The sequence below is a fragment of the Natator depressus genome, chromosome 28 (genome assembly GCF_965152275.1).
Source record: "Natator depressus isolate rNatDep1 chromosome 28, rNatDep2.hap1, whole genome shotgun sequence".
NCBI lineage: Eukaryota > Metazoa > Chordata > Testudines > Cheloniidae > Natator > Natator depressus.
Window position 1 is genome coordinate 2,790,751 of NC_134261.1, and position 21,236 is coordinate 2,811,986.

General features: G+C 54.0%; 1 protein-coding gene across 1 annotated transcript in view; it reads left to right on the plus strand.

The window, feature by feature from the left end:
• The window catches only part of LOC141978851 (hydroperoxide isomerase ALOXE3-like), a 32,514-nt gene extending 18,581 nt beyond the window's left edge, over positions 1–13,933 (plus strand). The window contains exons 3-14 of the mRNA XM_074941182.1: positions 644–728; positions 906–1,028; positions 2,701–2,804; positions 3,646–3,818; positions 4,119–4,262; positions 4,886–5,089; positions 5,420–5,506; positions 7,580–7,749; positions 10,049–10,170; positions 12,188–12,288; positions 12,850–13,020; positions 13,754–13,933. Of these exons, the coding sequence (XP_074797283.1) occupies positions 644–728; positions 906–1,028; positions 2,701–2,804; positions 3,646–3,818; positions 4,119–4,262; positions 4,886–5,089; positions 5,420–5,506; positions 7,580–7,749; positions 10,049–10,170; positions 12,188–12,288; positions 12,850–13,020; positions 13,754–13,933 (1,664 nt within the window). The remainder of the gene's footprint in view (positions 1–643; positions 729–905; positions 1,029–2,700; positions 2,805–3,645; positions 3,819–4,118; positions 4,263–4,885; positions 5,090–5,419; positions 5,507–7,579; positions 7,750–10,048; positions 10,171–12,187; positions 12,289–12,849; positions 13,021–13,753) is intronic.
• The last annotated feature ends 7,303 nt before the right edge of the window (positions 13,934–21,236 follow it).

Here is a 21,236-nt window from a genome sequence, read left to right on the forward strand (position 1 = left end):
CCATCCCCGTACACTCCCCTCTGTCTATCCATCTCCATACACACCCCTCAGTCTATCCATCCCCGTACATGACCCCTCTGTCTATTCATCCCCATACACGACCCCTCTGTCTATCCATCCCCGTACACCCCTCTATCCATCTCCATACACGCCCCTCTGTCTAGCCATCCCCGTACACACCCCTCTATCCATCTCCATACACGCCCCTCTGTCTAGCCATCCCCGTACACACCCCTCTATCCATCCATCCCCGTACACTCCCCTCCGTCTATCCATCTCCATATGCACCCCTCAGTCTATCCATCCCCCTACATGCCCCTCAGTCTATCCACCACCGTACACCCCTCTATCCATCTCCATACATGCCCCTCAGTCTATCCATCCCTGTACACACCCCTCTGTCTATCCATCCCCGTACACACTCCTCTGTCTATCCATCCCCGTACACACCCCTCATTTATCCATCCCCGTACATGCCCCTCTATCCAACCCCATCCACCCCTCCATCTATCCATCCCTATACACACCCCTCGGTCTATCCATCTCCATCCAGCCTTCTATCCATCCATCCCCGTACAACCCCTCTATCTATCCCATAAACACCCCTGTCTCTCTCTCTATCACCTTCTCTCCTCTCGCCTAGGCCAGACGGTTTGCGATGATGCCGATTCCCCGTGGCTGCTGGAGCAGCGGCAGGCTGAGTTGAAGCACCGACGAGAGTGCTATGGGTGAGTGAGACCCCAGTGGGGGTTGGGGAGGCTCTCCGGGGCTCAGGCCCGCGCGGGGTCCCGGGGATGGAGGGGTGGTAGGAACCGCAGGACAGGTAGGCCCGGGACTGCGGCTGAGGGTTAGTTGGGGCAGCGGCAGGCCAGGGCTAACGTCCCCGGCGGTCTCTCCCTGCCCAGGTGGAAGGAGTACGCCCCCGGCCTGCCCCGGTGCCTGGCGGTGGAGAGCATCATTGAGCTGGACTGCAACACCATGTACTCCTTCACCAAGAGCACCAACTTCCTGCTGCGCGGGGGGAACGCGTGAGTGCGGCTTCCCCACGGCCAGACCCATCCCCAGCGCCGAGCCCCTAGGCCTGCCCTTAGAAATTACCCCTAACCCTGTACAGTAACCGTAATCCTGTACACAGCCCTATCCAGTAACCTTAACCCTAACCCCTAGCCCTGTACGGTAACCCTAACGCTGTACACGGACCCAGTAGAATCGTAGACTCATAGAAGATCAGGGTTGGAAGGGACCTCAGGAGGTATCTAGTCCAACCCCCTGCTCAAAGCAGGACCAACCCCAACTAAATCATCCCAGCCAGGGCTTTGTCAAGCTGGGCCTTAAAAACCTTTAAGGATGGAGATTCCACCACCTCCCTAGGGAACCCATTCCAGTGCTTCACCCCCCTCCTAGTGAAATAGTGTTTCCTAATATCCAACCTAGACCTCCCCCACTGCAACGTGAGACCATTGCTCCTTGTTCTGTCATCTGTCACCACGGAGACCAGCCGAGCTCATCCTCTTTGGGACCCCCCTTCAGGCAGTTGAAGGCTGCGATCAAATCCCCCCCTCACTCTTCTCTTCTGCAGACTAAACATCCCCAGTTCCCTCAGCCTCTCCTCGTAAGTCCTGTGCCCCAACCCCTGATCATTTTCGTTGCCCTCCGCTGGACTCTCTCCAATGTGTCCACATCCCTTCTGTAGTGGGGGGCCCAAAACTGGACATAGTACTCCAGGTCTGGCCTCACCAGTGTCGAATAGAGGGGAACGATCACGTCCCTCGATCTGCTGGCAACACTCCTACTAATGCAGCCCAAGATGGCGTTGGCCTTCTTGGGAACAAGGGCACACTGCTGACTCGTATCCAGCTTCTCCTCCACTGTAATCCCCACGTCCTTTTCTGCAGAGGTGTATAGGGTTAGGGGTTCTGTACAGTAACCCTAACCCTGTACACTAACCCTAACCCCTATACACAAGCCTACACGATAACCCTAACCCTTCATCCAGACCTCCCCCTTCCTCCAGCACGGGGTCAACGTGTGACTGCCGGCCCCCACAGCCCAGGTCATTCTCAGGGACTAAACCCAAACCCTAGCCCCAAACCTAACCCCGTACTATCTCCTTTCCCTAATCCGACCCTAGCCCATACCCCATACCCTTTTTCTCATTCTACCAGTGCCCTATAGTCCTTCCCTAGCCTTAACCTGACCGTGTAGCCTGGCGCCTTTCTGTAACCTTAACTCTGACCCTTCCCCAAGACATCCACCTTCCTGACGTGCGGGAGGGATGGGTGTGTGCAGCCCAGCCCCCAAGGCCCAGCCCCAGGGACTAACCCCTAATCCTGCTCTATACCCTACTCCTAACCCTACCCATCCATTCTCTCTCTCTCTCTCTCCATCGCCACCTATCAATCTATCTGTCTATCTGTCCATCCGCATACACCCCCTCATCCCATAGTACTCATGCTAAGCCCTTGTAGTAGGGGAGAAGACCTTGAAAACCCAGGTGTAACCAATGCAGCAATGTTGCCTGAGTCTGCCGAGAGCCTGAGCCCGTCGCTCTGACGGGGGCAGCTGCCCCACGAGTGGCTCCACCAGTGCGTCTCTGGAGGGAAGAAAGAGGGGCCCGATTTGTTATGCCTGGTTCTTGGGGGGAGGAAGGGCCATTCCAAGCCCCCCCTCAGGGCTCCCACACGTTTCTCTGCCCCCCAGGCAGGTGGAGCTGCGCCTGAAGGGTTTCCTGAGCTGCACCAACTCCTGGGCGAAGCTGGACGACATCAACAAGGTTTTCTGCTTCAAGAAGACCCCGATCACAGGTGGGTGACCCCCCCACCCCCACCCCGAGCCCCGCTCGCCTGGGCCCTCGGGAGCCCCCACGCACAGAGCAGGATGATTGGGATGGGTGTGACGCAGGTGGCTAGAGACCCCAGTGATGCTTGTGCCAGGCGCTGCCCAGACCCCCCCCTCCAACCGCGATCAGGGACCCCCTTGTGCCAGACCCCTCCGACTGCAATCAGGGACCCCTGTGTGCCGGGCACTGCACAGACCCCCCCGACTGCGACCAGGGACCCCCTTGTGCCAGGTGCTGCCCAGACCCCCCCCCCCGACCGCGATCCGGGATCCCCTTGTGCCAGACCCCCCTGATCGCAACCAGGGACCCCCGTGTGCCAGGCGCTGCCCAGACCCCTCCTCCCCCAACCAGGGACCCCCTTGCACTGGGCGCTGCCCAGACCTCCCCGACTGCGATCAGGGACCCCCTTGTGCCAGGCACTGCCCAGACCCCCCCCTCCCTGGACCAGGGACCCCCTTGTGTTCGGCACTGCCCAGACCCCCCCAACTGCAATCAGGGACCCCCGTGTGCCAGGCACTGCCCAGATGCCCCCTTCCACAACCAGGGACCCCCTTGTGCCAGGCGCTGCCCAGACCTCCCCCCCATCGCAATCAGGGACCCCCTTGTGCCTGGCACTGCCCAGACCCCCCCCGAGATCGGACCCCCCTCTTGCTGAACCATTAGTTCCATTCTCCAGTGGGGGGAGGCCGTGGCTCTGAGCGATGCCACAAGCTGCCCCCGGCGCCCAGGGCAGGACTCGGACCCGGGTCCCCTGAGTCCCGGCCCGGCATGTTAACCCCGCGGCTGCCCTGCCCGTGTCCCCCCAGAGTACGTGCGGGCGCACTGGAGAGAGGACACGTTCTTCGGGTACCAGTTCCTGAACGGGGTCCACCCGGTGCTGATCCGGCGCTGCACGGAGCTGCCCTGCAACTTCCCCGTCACGCCGGCCATGGTGGCCTCCTCCCTGGGGGAGAGCACCAGCCTGCAGGACGAGCTGGAGGTAAGTGGGGCGCCGGGGACACCCCTGGGGGGACTCGGCCACGGTCTGGGCTCTCGGCTCCCTCTCCAGCGTCGCTCCGGGCATGAGCAGCCATGGGTCAGAGGTGTCCAGCCAGCCCAACTCCAGGGCCAGGGGCCACACTCGCACTGGCCACTCAGCTCCAGGGGCTAGTCCCAGGGCACTGCTGCGGGGAAGCTCGCAGCGCTGGGAGAGGGCACTGCTGCGGGGAAGCTCGCAGCCCTGGGGTCTCAGCTTTCCCCCAGCCCCCGCACTCCGCTCTGCTCCCCCTGTGCCTTGCAGAAGGGGAACATCTTCCTCGCTGACTATCAAATCCTGGAGGGCATCCCGGCCAACACGATCAACGGCTACCAGCAGTACATTGCCGCGCCCCTCTGCCTGCTGCTCCTACAGCCCTCCGGGGAGCTCGTCCCCATAGCCATCCAGGTAACGGCCCCCGGCCCCCCCACGCTGCCCGGCGGGACCCCCCCACAGCCCCGGCCCCTGCACAGTCCCAGAGCTGGGCCTTGTGTCTAAGAGACCGGCCCAGGGAGAGAACCCAGGAGTCCTGGCTCCCGGCCCCCTGTGTTCTAACCACTAGACCCCACTCCCCTCCCAGAGCCGGGGAGAGAACCCAGGAGTCCTGACTCCCAGCCCCCTGTGTTCTAACCACCAGCCCCCACTCCTCTCACAGAGCCAGGGAGAGAACCCAGGAGTCCTGGCTCCCTAATCCCCCCACACTCTTCTGTGTGCCTGTGTATGCCCAGCTGTGTGTGTGTGTGCCCAGTTGTGTGCCTATGCACACCCCAGCTCTGTGTGTGTGTGTGCCCAGTTGTGTGTCTATGCACACCCCAGCTCTGTGTGTGTGTGCCCAGTGGTGTGCCTATGCACACCTCAGCTCTGTGAGTCTCCTCTTCCTAACACTGGATTTGCTGCACCGTCATGTCCCCGCATCCTGGCAGCCAGGTCCCAGCCCCTGGGCCCCCCGGGGGAAGCAGCAGGATTCACACACCTGGTATGTGCCAACCTGCCCCCCCCGCCCCTCCTGTGTTTCTCCCCCCCCCCCCCAGCTCAGCCAGTGCCCGGGCCCCGACAGCCCCATCTTCCTGCCCAGCGACTCCGAGTGGGACTGGACCCTGGCCAAGACCTGGGTGCGCTACGCCGAATTCTTGGTGCACGAGACCGTCAGCCACCTGCTGCTCACCCACCTGATCGACGAGGCCTTCGCCCTGGCCACCCTGCGCCAGCTGCCCCTGTGCCACCCGCTCTTCAAGGTGAGGGGGGGCCGGGGGCCAGGTGTGCCCAGATGTGCGGGAGGGAAGAGCCCAGCTGGGGAAGCGTGCCGGACGGGCCCCGCCCCCGGCATCCAGCTGTGCCCAGCCGCCCGTGCGTGTGCCCGGAAGGGTTCATGTGCCCGGTGTGCCAGGCTGGGCATGCCCCACGCCAGCACCTCCCCCACCTCGTAGATGATGGGGGAGAAGGAGCCGCTGCTGGCTTCTCGGTGGGGCCGGGTCCTTGCCCCTCCCCGGATACATGCGGGGGTGGGGGTGGGGGGTGGCTGCCTGCTTGCTCTCACCCACCCCTCTGTCTCTTCTCCGCCCTAGCTGCTGCTGCCCCACACCCGCTACACGCTGCACGTCAACGTCCTGGCCAGGACCCTGCTACTCAGACGTGGAGGGGTTTTCGAAAGGGTGAGAGGACGCCACGGTCAGGGGCATTGGTCCCCGCTCCCCTCCCAGAGCTGGGGAGAGAACCCAGGAGTCCTGGCCCCCAGTCCTCCTACTCTAACCACTAGGCCCCCTCTTCCGTCCCGAAGCCGGGGGGAGAACCCAGGAGTCCTGGCTCCCAGCTCTAACTACCAGCCCCCACTCCCCTTCCAGAGCCACGTACTTGGAAGTAAAATGTGCCTGTCACCCGAGTTACCGTCTCACCCGGAACCCCTGAAGCTCTCTTCCCGTATTGTCTCGCTGTGAAAACAGCATTGGGAACCTCCCGGAGACCAGATTCTTCTGGCCATCCTCCATCTCAGTTGGTCCCAGTGTTTGCACCGGACGGCTCTGCGGATGCAGCCACTTCTTCATAGACTCATAGAAGATCAGGGTTGGAAGGGACCTCAGGAGGTGTCTAGTCCAACCCCCTGCTCAAAGCAGGACCGATCCCAACTAAAGCAGCTTTTTCAGCTTGTCGGTACTGTCAGCAATTAACTTCAAGAACTCCTGGAGGACAGGTGAGGTCCCAGCAGCCTGGAGAAAGGCAAACATGGCGTCTGTCTTCAAAAAGAAGAACAAAGGACCCAGGGAATCATAAACCAGTCAGTCTAACTGGAAGATACTGGAACAAATTATTAAACAATCAATATGTACCCAGGGGATCATAGGGTTAGAAGGAATGGCCCAAATGGATTTGTCAAGAACAAATCATGCCAGACCAACCTAATTTCCTTCTTGGACAGTGTTGCTGGCCTAGTGGCTGGGGAGAAGCAGTAGATGTGATATATCTTGATTTTAGTCTTTCGACACATCCCACGTGCCAACTAGGGAAGTTTGGGCTGGATGGAATTACTATGGGTGGTTGAAAGACCAGACGCCAAGAGTCAAACAGGGAAGGCGAATCCAGTGGGGGTCCCACAAGAGGTGAGGCCTGGTTCGGCACTAGTCAAGATTGTCATGAATGACTTGGATAACGGAGTGGAGAGTTTGTTGATAAAATATGTGGCTGACACCAAGCCAGGAGGGGTTTCAAGCTCTTCAACGGGCAGGATGAGAACTCAAAGCGACTCGGAAAGTTGGGCTGAAATCGACAAGCTGAAATTCAATGAAGACAAGAGCAAAGTGCACCACTGAGGAAGGAAAAATCCAATGCCAACTCCACAATGGGACATAACTGGCTGCTGGGTGGGGCGGGGTTGTACTGCTCAAAAGGATCTGGGAGTTATGGTGGAATATAAGACAACAATGGAATATAAATGGAATATAAGACAACAATGCAACGCAGTTGGGAAAATGGGTAATATCATTCTAGGCTGTATTAACGGGAGTGTCGTGTGTAAAACCCGGGAGGTTATTGTCTGGCCCTGGTGAGACTTCAGCTGGAGAACGGGGGGTGGGAGTGTCGCACATTAGGAAAGACGTGGCCAAATTGGAGAGAGTTCAGAAAAGATAAAAGGTTTCGAAACCCTAATCTATGAGGCCAGGTTAAAAAGAACTGGGCACAAGGAGTCCTGAGAGAAGAAGACCAAGAGGGGGACCTGAGCATCTTCAAATATGTTACAAAGAGGACGGTGATCAGTTGTTCTCTGGTCCTGCTGAAGGCAGGACAAGAAGTAATGGGCTTAATCTGCAACACGGGAGATTTAGGTTAGATATTAGGAAAAGCTTTCTCTCTCTAAAGATACTTAACTCTGGAGCAAGCATGGAGGTTGTGGAATCTCCGTCATTGAGAGGTTTCTAAGAACTGGTTGGACAAACACCGGTCAGGCGTGGTCTAGGTTGACTTGGTCCTGCCTTGGCGCGGTGGGGCTGGACTCGGTGACCTCTCAAGATCCCTTCCAGCCTCACGAGTCTACGGTTTTGTGAAAACGCGGGTGTTGGGAGTGATCGGTCATTTTGGGGTACAACACAGAGCGAAACATCGGCACATTTGTCACGGGGCGTATGGTGCATCGATGTTTTGTGCTGAAATAGACCGCGGCGGTGTTTCATTCTAACCCGCCCCTCGGCCCGGTGGCTTGGAGGTTGAAGGCTCTCTCTCTGGTGCCTTCCCAGGGCATGGGCTCGGGGCTCGAGGGGTCGAAGGTGCTGATGGCCAAGGGCATGTCCTGCCTGACCTATGCCTCCCTCTGCTTCCCTGATGACATCCAAGAGCGCGGGGTTGACTGCATCCCCAATTACTACTACAGGGATGATGGGCTGAAGATCTGGTCAGCCATTGAGAGGTAAGGAGCAGGAGCCAGGGCAGAGGGTTGCAAGGAAGCAGATTGCATGTGGAAAATTCCCACTGGCCCAGAGTTGCTTGGAAACACGGCTTTCCTACCACATAAAGAATTCTGAGTTAAAGAAAACTGGAATTCCCCAAAAGGCACTTTTTGAAACACACCGGCCCCCATGTAGGCCGAACGGCGATGGGCCTCATAAACACTGCAACACCCTTGGCCCTACGTCCGCTCACCTGTTTTGGGAGTGTCCGCGTGTCAAGAATATCTGATAGGAGGTGGGTCAAAAGTCCAATTTGACATTGGTTGCTAAGTCAAAGCCTTCCTCCTTAAGTTTCATTCTTGGATATGGTGATGGGATCCTTGGGGTGCAACCTGGAACTGGGCTGTGCCCCTTAACTCTCCAGCCTAGGCTGTCTCTCATAATGCTCACAAATGCCTCCAGACACTGTTCTCACTCAGCACAACAGCATCTGGAACCCCACACACCGAGCTAGATTGCACAAATGCTCCCAGAGCCACTCCTGAATCACACGGAGAAGGGCACCAGCCAATTCTCCCCAGCCTTGCACACCAGAACTATCCCATCTTGTCCTGCTCAGAAGCCTGGCCAGTTTAAGTTTATTACCTACTCCGCCCCTCCCTCAATGTGGAGAGGACATGCACCAGTCTTTGTACCTGAGATGCAATTTCCTGAGCACTTCAACCAAACCAGATTGTTTTAGGTAAAATATAAAACAGGTTTATTAACTACAGAAAGATAGATTCTTTTTTTTAGTGATTATACGTGATAGGCATAAGAGGTTAGAGATAGTTACCAAAGAAAATAAAAGGTAAGTGCACAGTCTAAATCTCAAACCTTATTACACTAGGCAGCATTTAGATCAAGCAATTTTTCTCATCCCACTGGATGTTACAGTTCTTAGTACACAGGCTTCTCCCTGAAGCCTGGGACCAGTCTCCTCAGTCAAAGTTTTCGTCTTCCCAGCATTCTTGTTGCTTTCGGCATAGGTGAGGGAGGAGAGAGGCCAAGGAATGATGCTGCTGTCCCTTATTTTTTACCCTCAGTCCGTGTGCCTAGAAGACACTTGCCCAGACATGTCCTGGAGGGCTTTGCTGAGTCACTGGGTTGAGCAATCCCCCTGCTGGGTCTTGTGCAACTGAGTCAGAAAGTGGAACAGTCCCCATTGTGTGGTGCTTGGGAAGCCCTCATTGAATTGTAAATCCCTTGATTACAACTCTCCTGCTTATTAATGATTATTCAACATCCTCCTGGGTGGGGGGAAGTTCTTTGACTGTCACTAGCAAATTTACAGCATATTTCAGTAACAACCACCCAGCAAAATCTCATAACTTCATACACACTAACGATATACATATTGGGAAAGAACAACGGGTTTCAGAAGATCGTAACCTTTCATGTGATATCTTACATGGCATGCTTTGTATAAAATATCATAACTATATGTGAATGACGCATATGGATTTTACAGGGAGCTATTTTGAGGTACGGTGTGTCACAGATTATATTCCTGATACCTGGAGGTTCCCTGGTAACAAGGCGGCATGGTGCCAACAGGCAGCTTTGGGCACTAAAAAATTAACCCTACCACAATGGAAAAGTCAACCGCCATCAAATATTGATGTCTGGCTTGGTGATCTGGCTGATCACGCAGCTAACGAATCACTGGCAATCAGAGAAAGGGAATGCCTGAAAAATTCAAAGCAATTTCGGCTGACTTTTTAGAGGTCTATGATCAATATAGACACTGAAGATAGATCACCTTCCCTCCCCTGCCTTTATCCTAACCCCCTTTACTTACTTTGTGTGGTAGATTGGTTGGCTTTGGAAAAATGAATGAAAACTTATAAATACACAAAAATGGAGAGGAAAAGTCAAATGTTTGGGAATTTTTTCCCAAAAGCAAATTCCGGGGAAAGGTCTCATTGGGGGTGAATGGAAACACTTTGCTTTTGTCAAGCCAAGACATTTTGTGTCAATGGCAACTCTTGTTTAATGTGGTAACTTCCACAAGAGCAAGTCCAATTTGAAATGAAAAGTTCAACTCTGCAGTAGACTGTGGATGAGATCCAAGATCACCTGGAGGTCAGGCCAGGGGCTTGGCCACCAGGCCATGCTCCCACACCTAGAAAAGGGCGAAGTGGAGGGGACAGTAGGTATTGGCAAGGACGCGTGGTAGCACTGGGCCCTTTGCAGTCGCTGGCTGAGTGAGGCTGGTGCACTGGGGAGCGATGAGGCCTGCATTGACCCATCAAGCTGACACATCTCTGCTCTCTCCAGCTTCGTCTCCGGCATCGTCAGATACTATTACCCCAGTGATGCCCACGTCCTGGCCGACTGCGAGCTGCAGGCCTGGGCAGACGAGATCTTCAATCAAGGTTTCCTGGGGAACGAGGCATCCGGTAGGGGCCATATGAACCCAGAGGTCTGCAGCCGCCAGTCACCGGGCTCCATGCGGGGTCGTGGGGAGCGTCTCCGGACTGCGTGTCTCAGGAGACTGAACGACTGTCAGCCAGATCCCGGCCGGTGTCAATGGGCGTCTCTCCATTGCAGTCAATGGGGCCAGATCCCGGCCGGTGTCAATGGGCGTCTCTCCATTGCAGTCAATGGGGCCAGAGCCCAGCCGGTGTCAATGGGCGTCTCTCCATTGCAGTCAATGGGGCCAGAGCCCGGCCGGTGTCAATGGGCGTCTCTCCATTGCAGTCAATGGGGCCAGAGCCCGGCCGGTGTCAATGGACGTCTCTCCATTGCAGTCAATGGGGCCAGAGCCCGGCCGGTGTCAATGGGCGTCTCTCCATTGCAGTCAATGGGGCCAGATCCCGGCCAGTGTCAATGGGCGTCTCTCCATTGCAGTCAATGGGACCAGATCCCGGCCGGTGTCAATGGGCGTCTCTCCATTGCAGTCAATGGGACCAGATCCCGGCCGGTGTCAATGGGCGTCTCTCCATTGCAGTCAATGGGGCCAGATCCCGGCCGGTGTCAATGGGCGTCTCTCCATTGCAGTCAATGGGGCCAGATCCCGGCCGGTATCAATGGACGTCTCTCCATTGCAGTCAATGGGGCCAGAGCCCGGCCGGTGTCAATGGGCGTCTCTCCATTGCAGTCAATGGGGCCAGATCCCGGCCGGTGTCAATGGGCGTCTCTCCATTGCAGTCAATGGGACCAGATCCAGGCCGGTGTCAATGGGCGTCTCTCCATTGCAGTCAATGGGGCCAGAGCTCGGCCGGTGTCAATGGGCGTCTCTCCATTGCAGTCAATGGGACCAGATCCCGGCCGGTGTCAATGGGCGTCTCTCCATTGCAGTCAATGGGACCAGATCCCGGCCGGTGTCAATGGGCGTCTCTCCATTGCAGTCAATGGGGCCAGATCCCGGCCGGTGTCAATGGGCGTCTCTCCATTGCAGTCAATGGGGCCAGATCCCGGCCGGTATCAATGGACGTCTCTCCATTGCAGTCAATGGGGCCAGAGCCCGGCCGGTGTCAATGGGCGTCTCTCCATTGCAGTCAATGGGGCCAGATCCCGGCCGGTATCAATGGACGTCTCTCCATTGCAGTCAATGGGGCCAGAGCCCGGCCGGTGTCAATGGGCGTCTCTCCATTGCAGTCAATGGGGCCAGATCCCGGCCGGTGTCAATGGGCGTCTCTCCATTGCAGTCAATGGGACCAGATCCAGGCCGGTGTCAATGGGCGTCTCTCCATTGCAGTCAATGGGGCCAGAGCTCGGCCGGTGTCAATGGACGTCTCTCCATTGCTGTCAATGGGGCCAGAGCCCGGCCGGTGTCAATGGACGTCTCTCCATTGCAGTCAATGGGGCCAGATCCCGGTCGGTGTCAATGGGCGTCTGTCCATTGCAGTCAGTGGGGCCAGATCCCGGCCGGTGTCAATGGGCATCTCTCCATTGCAGTCAATGGGGCCAATTCCCGGCTGGTGTCAATGGGCGTCTCTCCATTGCAGTCAATGGGGCCAGATCCCGGCTGGTGTCAATGGGCGTCTCTCCATTGCAGTCAATGGGGCCAGATCCTGGCTGGTGTCAATGGGCGTCTCTCCAATGGAATCAATGGGGCCAGATCCCGGCTCGTGTCAATGGGAGTCTCTCCATTGGAGTCAATGGGGCCAGATCCCAGCTCATATCAAGTGGCCCTGCAGGGGACAGGGAGCAAGATCTCTGTCCCCATAGGGACAGGGTGGTCTGGGTCGTGGCAGTGGGACGGGGCCGTGGGGTGACTGGGAACGGCCCTGCCATGGGAAAGGGCAGGGTGGGGACCTGACGCGTGGCTGAGCTGAGGCCTGGAGCAGGGGAGCGACTCACCGGGGCAGGCTCCGGCTGAGGTAGGCATTGAACCCGGCTCTAGGGGTCCCAGTGCCGAGGCCGCGGAGCAGGGCAGGGCCGGGTCAGTGATGCCCGTTCTCCATCCCGCAGGCTTCCCCTCGTCCCTGCAAAGCATCCCTGAGCTCATCAAGTACCTGACCATGTGGATCTACTGCTGCTCGGCCCGGCACGCCGCCCTCAATAACGGGCAGGTAGGGAGAGGCCAGCCTGGGTGCTCGGAGCCCCATTTCCTGCCCCCTCACAGAGCCCTGGGGTTCAGCCACCGACACCCCCACCCTGCCCCCCAGACGGGGCCCTGGGGTCTGGCTATGGACACCCCCACCCTGCCCCCCATGGGGCCCTGGGGTCCAGCCACCAACATCCCCGCACCCCACATGGGGCTCTGGGATCCCGCCACTCACATTCCCACCCTGCACCGCACCCCACTGACACCTCAATCCCCAGGACCCTGCTCTAGCAGCCAATCCCCCAACCAGCACCCAACCCCAGTGAGACCCCGGACACCTCGGGACCCTCCCCCACCACCACGCTCAGCACCCCCGACCCCCGCCTTGACTTTCCTACCCGTTGCCCGTGGGTGAGACTGTGGCCAAGCCCTGGGTGCCCTGGTCTCTTGGCTGAGCCAGACCTTCCCTGTGCTGGTGCCCCCTGGGCGGGGTGAGGAGGGGATCCCTGGCTGGGCTTGGGGAGGTTCCTGGCTGGGCTGGGGGGTCCCCGGCTGCTCTGACTGCGGGGGTCTCTCCGGGCTGCAGTATGACCTTGGCGCTTGGATGCCCAACTTCCCGGCCACCATGAGGAACCCCCCGCCCCAGGCCAAGGGCACCACCTCGCTGGAGAGCTACCTGGACACCATCCCGGAGGTCAACAGCACCAGCGTCATTATCCACACCCTCTGGGTCCTCTGCTGCGAGCTGGGGGACTCGGTGAGGACACGGGAGATAGGGGGCGCTGTGGGGCAGGGAGTGGGGCGGGGGCTCAGCAGGGGGCGCTCTCCCTCGGCTAGCAGGGCTGGCTCCAGGGTGGCGCTAGGGCGTGCTGTGGGGCAGGGAGTGGGGTGGGGGCTCAGCAGAGGGCGCTCTCCCCTGGCTGGCAGGGCTGGCTCCAGGACGGTGCTAGGGGGCTGTGGGGCAGGGAGTGGGGCGGGGGCTCAGCAGGGGGCGCTCTCCCCTGGCTGGCAGGGCTGGCCCCAGGGCGGTGCTAGGGGGCTCTCGGCTGCAGCTGGGGGTGTCTTTTAATGAGCCGTTCAGCTGAGTTCTTTGCCCCCTTGTGGTAACAAAAAAGGACCCGCTGACGTTTCACACGAGCCGGGGCATGAAGCCAGGTGTCCCGGCCCAGCTGCACTTTGGGGGATTTCATTCAAACGCCCATAAATTCCACCGTGTTGTTTCAACCGGCTGCAGGATTCTCCTTCCCTCCCTGGCCTGAACTCTTCCCAGTGTTGCTACACAGCTGGTAAACACCTGCCCTGTGCTCTCGGCCCAGGGTCTGAGGGATCCTTGTGTCACCGGCCGCCCCGCCCCAGAGGTGGCCGCATCTCAGCGCCGGGCGAGGGGCCCCTGGGTCACCGGCCGCCCCGCCCCAGAGGTGGCCGCGTCTCGGTGCCGGGCGAGGGGTCCCTTCCGGGCTGTCCCTCACCGCTCTCCCGTTCCCTTGCAGAGATTCCTGGGCACGTACCCCGATGAGCACTTCACAGAGGAGGAGCCCAAGCAGCTGATCGCAGCCTTCCAGGGGCGCCTGGCCCAGATCTCCCAGGAGATCCAAGAGAGGAACAAGTCCCTGCCCATCCCCTACCGCTACCTGGATCCCCACCAAATCGAGAACAGCACGTCCATCTGAGCCCGGCCGGAGAGCCCCAGGGACGGGCCCCATGCGGCCGCTGGCACCGCTGTCCCTGCGATCCTGTTCCGGGAGCAATAAACCACAACCTGGTTCCACTCTGAATGGCTGATTCTGTCTAGTGGGGTACTGCGCGGGGGGCTGGCACCCAGGACTCCTGGGTTCTCTCCCCAGCTCTGGGCAGGGTGAGGGAGCTGGTGGTTAGAGCAGGGGAGCTGGGAGCCAGGACTCCTGGGTTCTCTCCCCAGCTCTGGGAGGGGTGAGGGGGCTAGTGGGTTAGAGCAGGGAGGCATGAGAGGCTCAAGTGAAATGATCCAGCCAACACCAAGCCATGTGTTCATGGGTAGCAGAATACCTGTGTGTCCAAACCCTGCACTGACAGGAAGGGGTTAAAGGACAGCTGTGGCTTTAATTAACCGTGATTGGCTATTAAAAGGACATGACACCAAAGAGCGTGATTATCAGGACGCTCGACTGCAGAGTGGAACCATCCAAAATGGAAGGTACGGATGCAGCTCAGCCCTACATCCCAAGGTCTTGTGACAGGGAGAACAGAACTGGAAGAGTTTCTACAGCTGGAGGCCAACAGGTCTTGAAGTGACTTTGCAAAGCGTGCCGTGACAGACTGTCATAAGAACATAAGAATGGTCATACTGGGTCAGACCAAAGGTCCATCTAGCCCAGTGTCCTGTCTTCCAACAGCGGCCAATACCAGGTGTCCCAGAATAGAACAGGTAATCATCAAGTGATCCATCCCGTCACCCATTCCCAGCTTCTGGCAAACAGAGGCTAGGAACACCATCCCTGCCCTCCCTGGCTAATAGCCATTGATGGACCTATCCTCCGTGAATTTATCTAGTTCTTTTTTGAACCCTGTTATAGTCTTGGCCTTCACAACATCCCCTGGCAAGGAGTTCCACAGGTTTAAAGAGCATCAAAGAATATGGCAGGACTTGTATGCATTTTGGAGACGTTGAACTGGATATTTCAGCAGCTAGCGGCATGTTGATGGGGAAACGTTGCAGTGGGGGAAGGTCTTGATGATTTAGTTGGGGTTGGTCCTGCTTTGAGAATCTATGATTCTATGGACCACTCAGAACGTGACACCCTCCCACCTTCAGCATATTTGCTTCCAGAAAATCTGAATTCACCTGGAAGGATGTAGACTGAGGTCTTGGGTTGGCCACCCTGGGAGCGCTCGTGGTGACCCCAAGTACCTACAGCTGTCTCTATTTTCCAGCAACATGGATGGCCTGCTGGCATTCCAGGGAAGGACACTGGTGGCGTCTGTCCTTCGCTCGCCCTGCGTTGACAATGTCAACTCCTGCTCTGGACAGCAACTGAGCAAAGAGCTGTGGATAAGTAATGCCCAGACGTTCTCTCGGGTGACGACCAATATCGGTCCGCCAACCCCTTCCTGAAACGGGGACCTAGTTAGTTTGTGTGTGGGTACGTCAAAGCTACGACATGTGTCTTTGTTCAGTAACAGGTTCTGTCAAGGTTCCTTCCCCCTTCTGAACTCTAGGGTACAGATGTGGGGACCTGCATGAAAACCTCCTAAGCTTACTTAACCTAAGCTGGTAAAAAACTTCCCCAAGGTAGAAACTATTTTACCTTTTGCCCTTGGACTTATCACTGCCACCACCAAACATCTAACAGCGATATAATTTGAAAAGAGCCCATTTGGAAACTTCTTTCCCCCCAAATCCTCCCAAATCTTACTCCCCCCTTCCTGGGGAAGGTTTGATAAAAATCCTCACCAATTTGCATAGGTGACCACAGACCCAAACCCTTGGATCTTAAGAACAATGAAAAAGCATTCAGACTCTTACAAGAAGAATTTTAATTGAAGAAAAAGTAAAAAGAATCACCTCTGTAAAATCAGGATGGTGAATACCTTACAGGGTAATTAGATTCAAAATATAGAGAATCCCTCTAGGCAAAACCTTAAGTTACAAAAAGACACAAAAACAGGAATATCCATTCCATTCAGCACAGCTTATTCTCTCAGCCATTAAAACAAACAGAATCTAACGTATCTCTAGCTAGATTACTTACTAAGTTCTCAGACTCCATTCCTGTTCTGTCCCCGGCAAAAGCATCCCACAGAGCGAGAGACAGACTTTGTTTCTCCCTCCCCCCAGCTTTTGAAAGTATCTTGTCTCCTCATGGGTCATTTTGGTCAGGTGCCAGCGAGGTTATCCTAGCTTCTTAACCCTTTACAGGTGAAAGGATTTTTCCTCTGGCCAGGAGGGATTTTAAAGGGGTTTACCCTTCCCTTGATATTTATGACAGGTTTCAATCAAGGTTGCCGTAAAGTAGCTTTAAAATTGAACCAAGTACTGTTGCTGACAAAGATTGCTGGACACAGGACTTGTATCTACAGTGGTGAATGGTTTCATGCTGCCTTTCACCTTCTAGGTGTGTGTGGACGTAAAATGAGACCAAGCCTGTGCCTTTTTAAGCTGCACTTTGTCTGTCATAAATGATGGCGTTTCTATTAGATAGTGTTGTGGCCTGGGGCTAGTATCGTTTATTTGGAAATCGGTGACAAGGGTGGCCAACACATCCCTTGGGAAGGAGACCGTGGGGAACCGGCATGCAAGTAATTGACCAGATTGTCTTGTGATCTGGCTTTGGATCATTTTCCCTCTGTTGTGTTAGCAGTGCCGGTGTTGAGAACCAAATGTGGCCGTGTCCTGGGGGATTTGGAGTCAAAAATCTGAACAAAGTCACCTTCCAGAGATAGTCCTGGATGAAGTATAAGAGTGACTTGCCGCCGTGGTTGAGTGATTAGATTCTGAAAACCTGAAGGGTCAGATTGACCGATTTTCTAGTTTGACGTTGGCCAGATCATATTACTTTTCTCTTCTTTTATGGACACTATGAATTGCCATTAAGGACTCTTAATAAAACTCAACCACACTACAGCGTCCTTTTCTTTCTCCAAGGAATCGAAATTAACAGAACCCAAAGAAAGGTGATGTGGATAAACAGCTCGGCAGTTGCTTGATTAAGGTTTGTTTTATACCCTGCCTTTCTTGTGGCCACTACAACACCTGCTGTAAGGGACTGCTAAACTATATTACAGAGACAAGGTGGGAGAGGTAATATCTTTTCTCTTTACCAACAGCTTGGTAGCCAGTCCTTGCCTGGGGCAGGAATCTGCGTGCTAGTAGGAGCTCTGTGATCTATTGTGTACAGGAGAGTATGGGGCATGGGGTCAGGAGTAGGCAGTCTGCTCCCAGTGCTGGATGAAGGCTTTCAAAAAAGGAAGTGCCATGCATCTAAGAGGCGCATTTAGATACTTCCAGGGATTTAGATACTCCCAACTCTGCAAATTTTTCATGGGTATTTCTATACAATTCTTCCCACGGTGGCCAAGCTGACGGCGACAGTGCTCCAATCTTCAATCACTGGTGGAGGACTTGCCTTTTAGCGATTCTTAGCACTCTGCTTAGCAGCCCATGTGTGATGGGTTCGGTCACAGAGACCCCCTGGACTGTCACCTGACGTACTGGAATTACCTCTGAGCCCGTTTTCCCTGCCAGACTGGGACTCCAGAACCCTGCCTTGTTAAGCCAGACACGCCAGCCTGCTGCAACCCAGACCCAGGTCTGATCATAGACTAATAGAATCTCAGGGTTGGAAGGGACCTCAGGAGGTATCTAGTCCAACCCCCTGCTCAAAGCAGGATCAATCCCCAATTAAATCCACGCCCCCAAAGCTGCAGACTTTAACCAAAAACTGCTCATCAGGTCACCTATCTCCAGCACCCAGACACCCAGTTCCCAATGGGATCTAAACCCCAAATAAATCAGTTTTACTCTGTATAAAGCTTATGCAGGGTAAATTCATAAATTGTCTGCCCTCCATAACACTGATAGAGAGATCTGCACAGCTGTTTGCTCCCCCAGGTATTAATACTTGCTCTGGGTTTACTAATAAACAAAGTGATTGTATTAAATATAAAAAGTAGGATTTAAGTGGTTTCAAGTAATAACAGACAGAACAAAGTAAGTCATCAAGCAAAATAAAACAAAAAAATGCAAGTCTAAGCCTAATACATTAAGAAACTGAATACACGTAAATCTCATCCTCAGAGATGTTCCAATAAGCTTCTTTCACAGACTACACTGCTTCCTAGTCTGGGCCCAATCCTTCCCCTGGTACAGCCCTTGTTAGTTCCAGGAGGCATCTTAGGTGAAAAGCAGGGGCTTTCTCACGACTGGGACCCCCTTTGTTCTCTTCCACCCCCTTTTATAGCTTTGGCACACGGCGGGAACCCTTTGTGTCTCTGGGTCCCCACCCCTCCTCCTAAATGGAAAAATGCCAGATTTAAGATGGATTCCAGCATCATGTGACATGGTCACATGTCCTGTGAAACCCCCAGCCTCCATTCTCCCTGGGCTGGCTCACTCGAACACAGGGAGGCTTGCAAGTAAACAGAGCCATTTACAATTCATTGATTCTGAAGGGCCCTTAATGGGTTCCATTTAATATGTTTACCTCAGTAATACAAAGTTTATATCTTATTCTCCTAACTCCAGCCGTAGAAATAATACATGCAAACAAATAGGATGACCACACTCAGTAGATCATAAGCTTCGTAATGACCCCTGTCATAAATATAAAGGGAAGGGTAACCACCTTTCTGTATACAGTGCTATAAAATCCCTCCTGGCCAGAGGCAAAGTCCGTTTACATGTAAAGGGTTGAGAAGCTCAGGTAACCTGGCTGGCACCTGACCCAAAATGACCAATGAGGGGACAAGATACTTTCAAATCTGGTGGGAGGGGGAAGGCTTTTTTTGTCTGTTCCATTTGGCTTTTGCTGGAGACAGAACAAGAAAGCAAGCACTCCAACTCCTTAGTAAGTATTTAGCAAGGAAATGCCTTAGATTATCTTTTGTTTCGGCTTGTGATTTTCTCTGTGCTGAGAGGAAGGTGTAGTCCTGGTTTTTCTTTTTGTAACTTTAAGGTTTTGCCTAGAGGGAAAGTCTCTGTGTTTTGAATCTAATTGTCCTGTGAGATTATCTCCCATTCTAATTTCACGGAGGTGCTTCTTTGACCTTTTTTCTTTCTAATAAAGTTCTGTTTTTTTTTTTAAAGAATCGGATTGGTTTTTTTAGTGTCCTAAAAAAACAAGGCTGGTCTGTGCTCATCTTGTTTATTCTCAAGCCTCCCCAGGAAAGAGGGGTGTAGGGCTTGGGGAGATATTTTGGGGGAATAGGACTCCAAGTGGTCCTTTCCCTGATTCTTTGTTAAATCACTTGGTGGTGGCAGTGTTGACCTAATCCAAGGTACAAGGGAGAATTTGTGCCGTGGGGAAGTTTTAACCTAAGATGGTAGAAATAAGCTTAGGGGGTCTTTCATGCGGGTCCCCACATCTGTACCTTAAAGTTCAGAGTGGGGAGGGAACCCTGACAATACCTTACAAGAGACCTTTTGCATAAAGCATATTCCAGTTACATTATAGTTACACTCATAAGCCTATTTCCATAAAACATTATGGAGTCCAATGGACACACCATGTTTCTCCGATTTAGTCACCTGCTAATTAACAGCCCTTGGGTTTCCAGTGACACGTTGAACCCACCACACAATGTTATTGAACAGGAGAAAAATTAACTCTGCAATGAAGCCCTGCCCAAAGCACGCAAACAGTTTTGCAGACACATAGAAGAACATAAATTGTTGGGCAAAAGTCAACATGGTTTCTGTAAAGGAAGATCGTGTCTCACTAATCTCTTAGACTTCTTTGAAGGGGTCAACAAGCGTATGGACAAGGGGGATCCAGTGGACAAAGTGTACTTAGATTTCCAGAAAGACTTTGACAAGGTCCCCCACCAAAGGCTCTTACGTAAATTAATTTGTCATGGGATAAGAGGGAAGATCCTTTCATAGATTGAGAACTGGTTAAAAGACAGGGAACAAAGGGTAGGAATAAATGGTAAATTTTCAGAATGGAGAGGGGTAACTAGTGCTGTTCCCCAAGGGTCAGTCCAAGGACCAATCCTATTCAACTTATTAATTAATGATCTGGAGAAAGGGGTAAACAGGGAGGTGGCAAAGTTTGCAGATGCTCCTAAACTGCTCAAGATAGTTAAGACCAAAGCAGACTGTGAAGAACTTCAAAAAGATCTCACAAAACTAAGTGACTGGGCAACAAAATGGCAAATGAAATTTAATGTGGATAAATGTAAAGTAATGCACATTGGAAAAAATAACCCCAACTGTACATACAATATGTTGGGGTCTAATTTAACTACAACTAATCAGGAGAAAGATCTTGGAGTCACTGTGGATAGTTCTCTGAAGACGTCCACGCAGAGCACAGTGGCAGTCAAAAAAGCAAATGGGATGTTAGAAATCATTAAAAAAGGGATGGAGAATAAAATGGAGAATATCTTCTTGCCCTTATATAAATCCATGGTACGCCCACATCTTGAATACTGCATACAGATGTGGTCCCCTCATCTCAAAAAAGATATAATGGAATTGGAAAAGGTTCAGAAAAGGGCAACTAAAATGATCAGGGATTTGGAACGGGTCCCATATGAGGAGAGATTAAAGAGGCTAGGACTTTTCAGTTTGGAAAAGAGGAGACTAAGGGGGACTATGATAGAGGTCTATAAAGTCATGAGTGGTGTGGGGAAAGTGAATAAGGAAAAGTTATTTACTTGTTCCCATAATATAAGAACTAGGGGCCACCAAATGAAATTAATGGGCAGCAGGTTTAAAACAAATGAAAGGAAGTTCTTCTTCACTCAGCGCACAGTCAACCTGTGGAACTCCTTGCCTGAGGAAGTTGTGAAGGCTAGGACTATGTCAGGGTTTAAAAGAGAACTGGTTACATTCATGGAGGTTAAGTCCATTAATGGCTCAGCACCCACCTAGGGTGACCAGATGTCCCGATTTTATAGGGACAGTCCTGTTATTTGGGGCTTTGTCTTATATAGGCACCTATTGCCTATCACCTCCTGTCCCGATTTTTCACACTTCTTGTCTGGTCACCCTACACCACCAGCCACACACTGAGCAGCTGTTTGGCGGCGGGCAGGAGGCACGGGGGCGGGGGTGGAGCGGGGGGTGGGAAGAGGTGGATCGAGGGTGGGGCCTTGGGGGAAGGGGCGGGGCCTCGGGGCTGGAGCACCCACCCAGAAAAATGAAAATCCAGATCAACGTGCCTCCTAGATCACTCACCAAAGACAACGCTGGTAGCCAATTCTATAGTAAAGGTGTATTAGCTTGGAAGAAGAAATGGCAGGCATTGAGAGGTGAAAGCAGGTCCAATATACGTA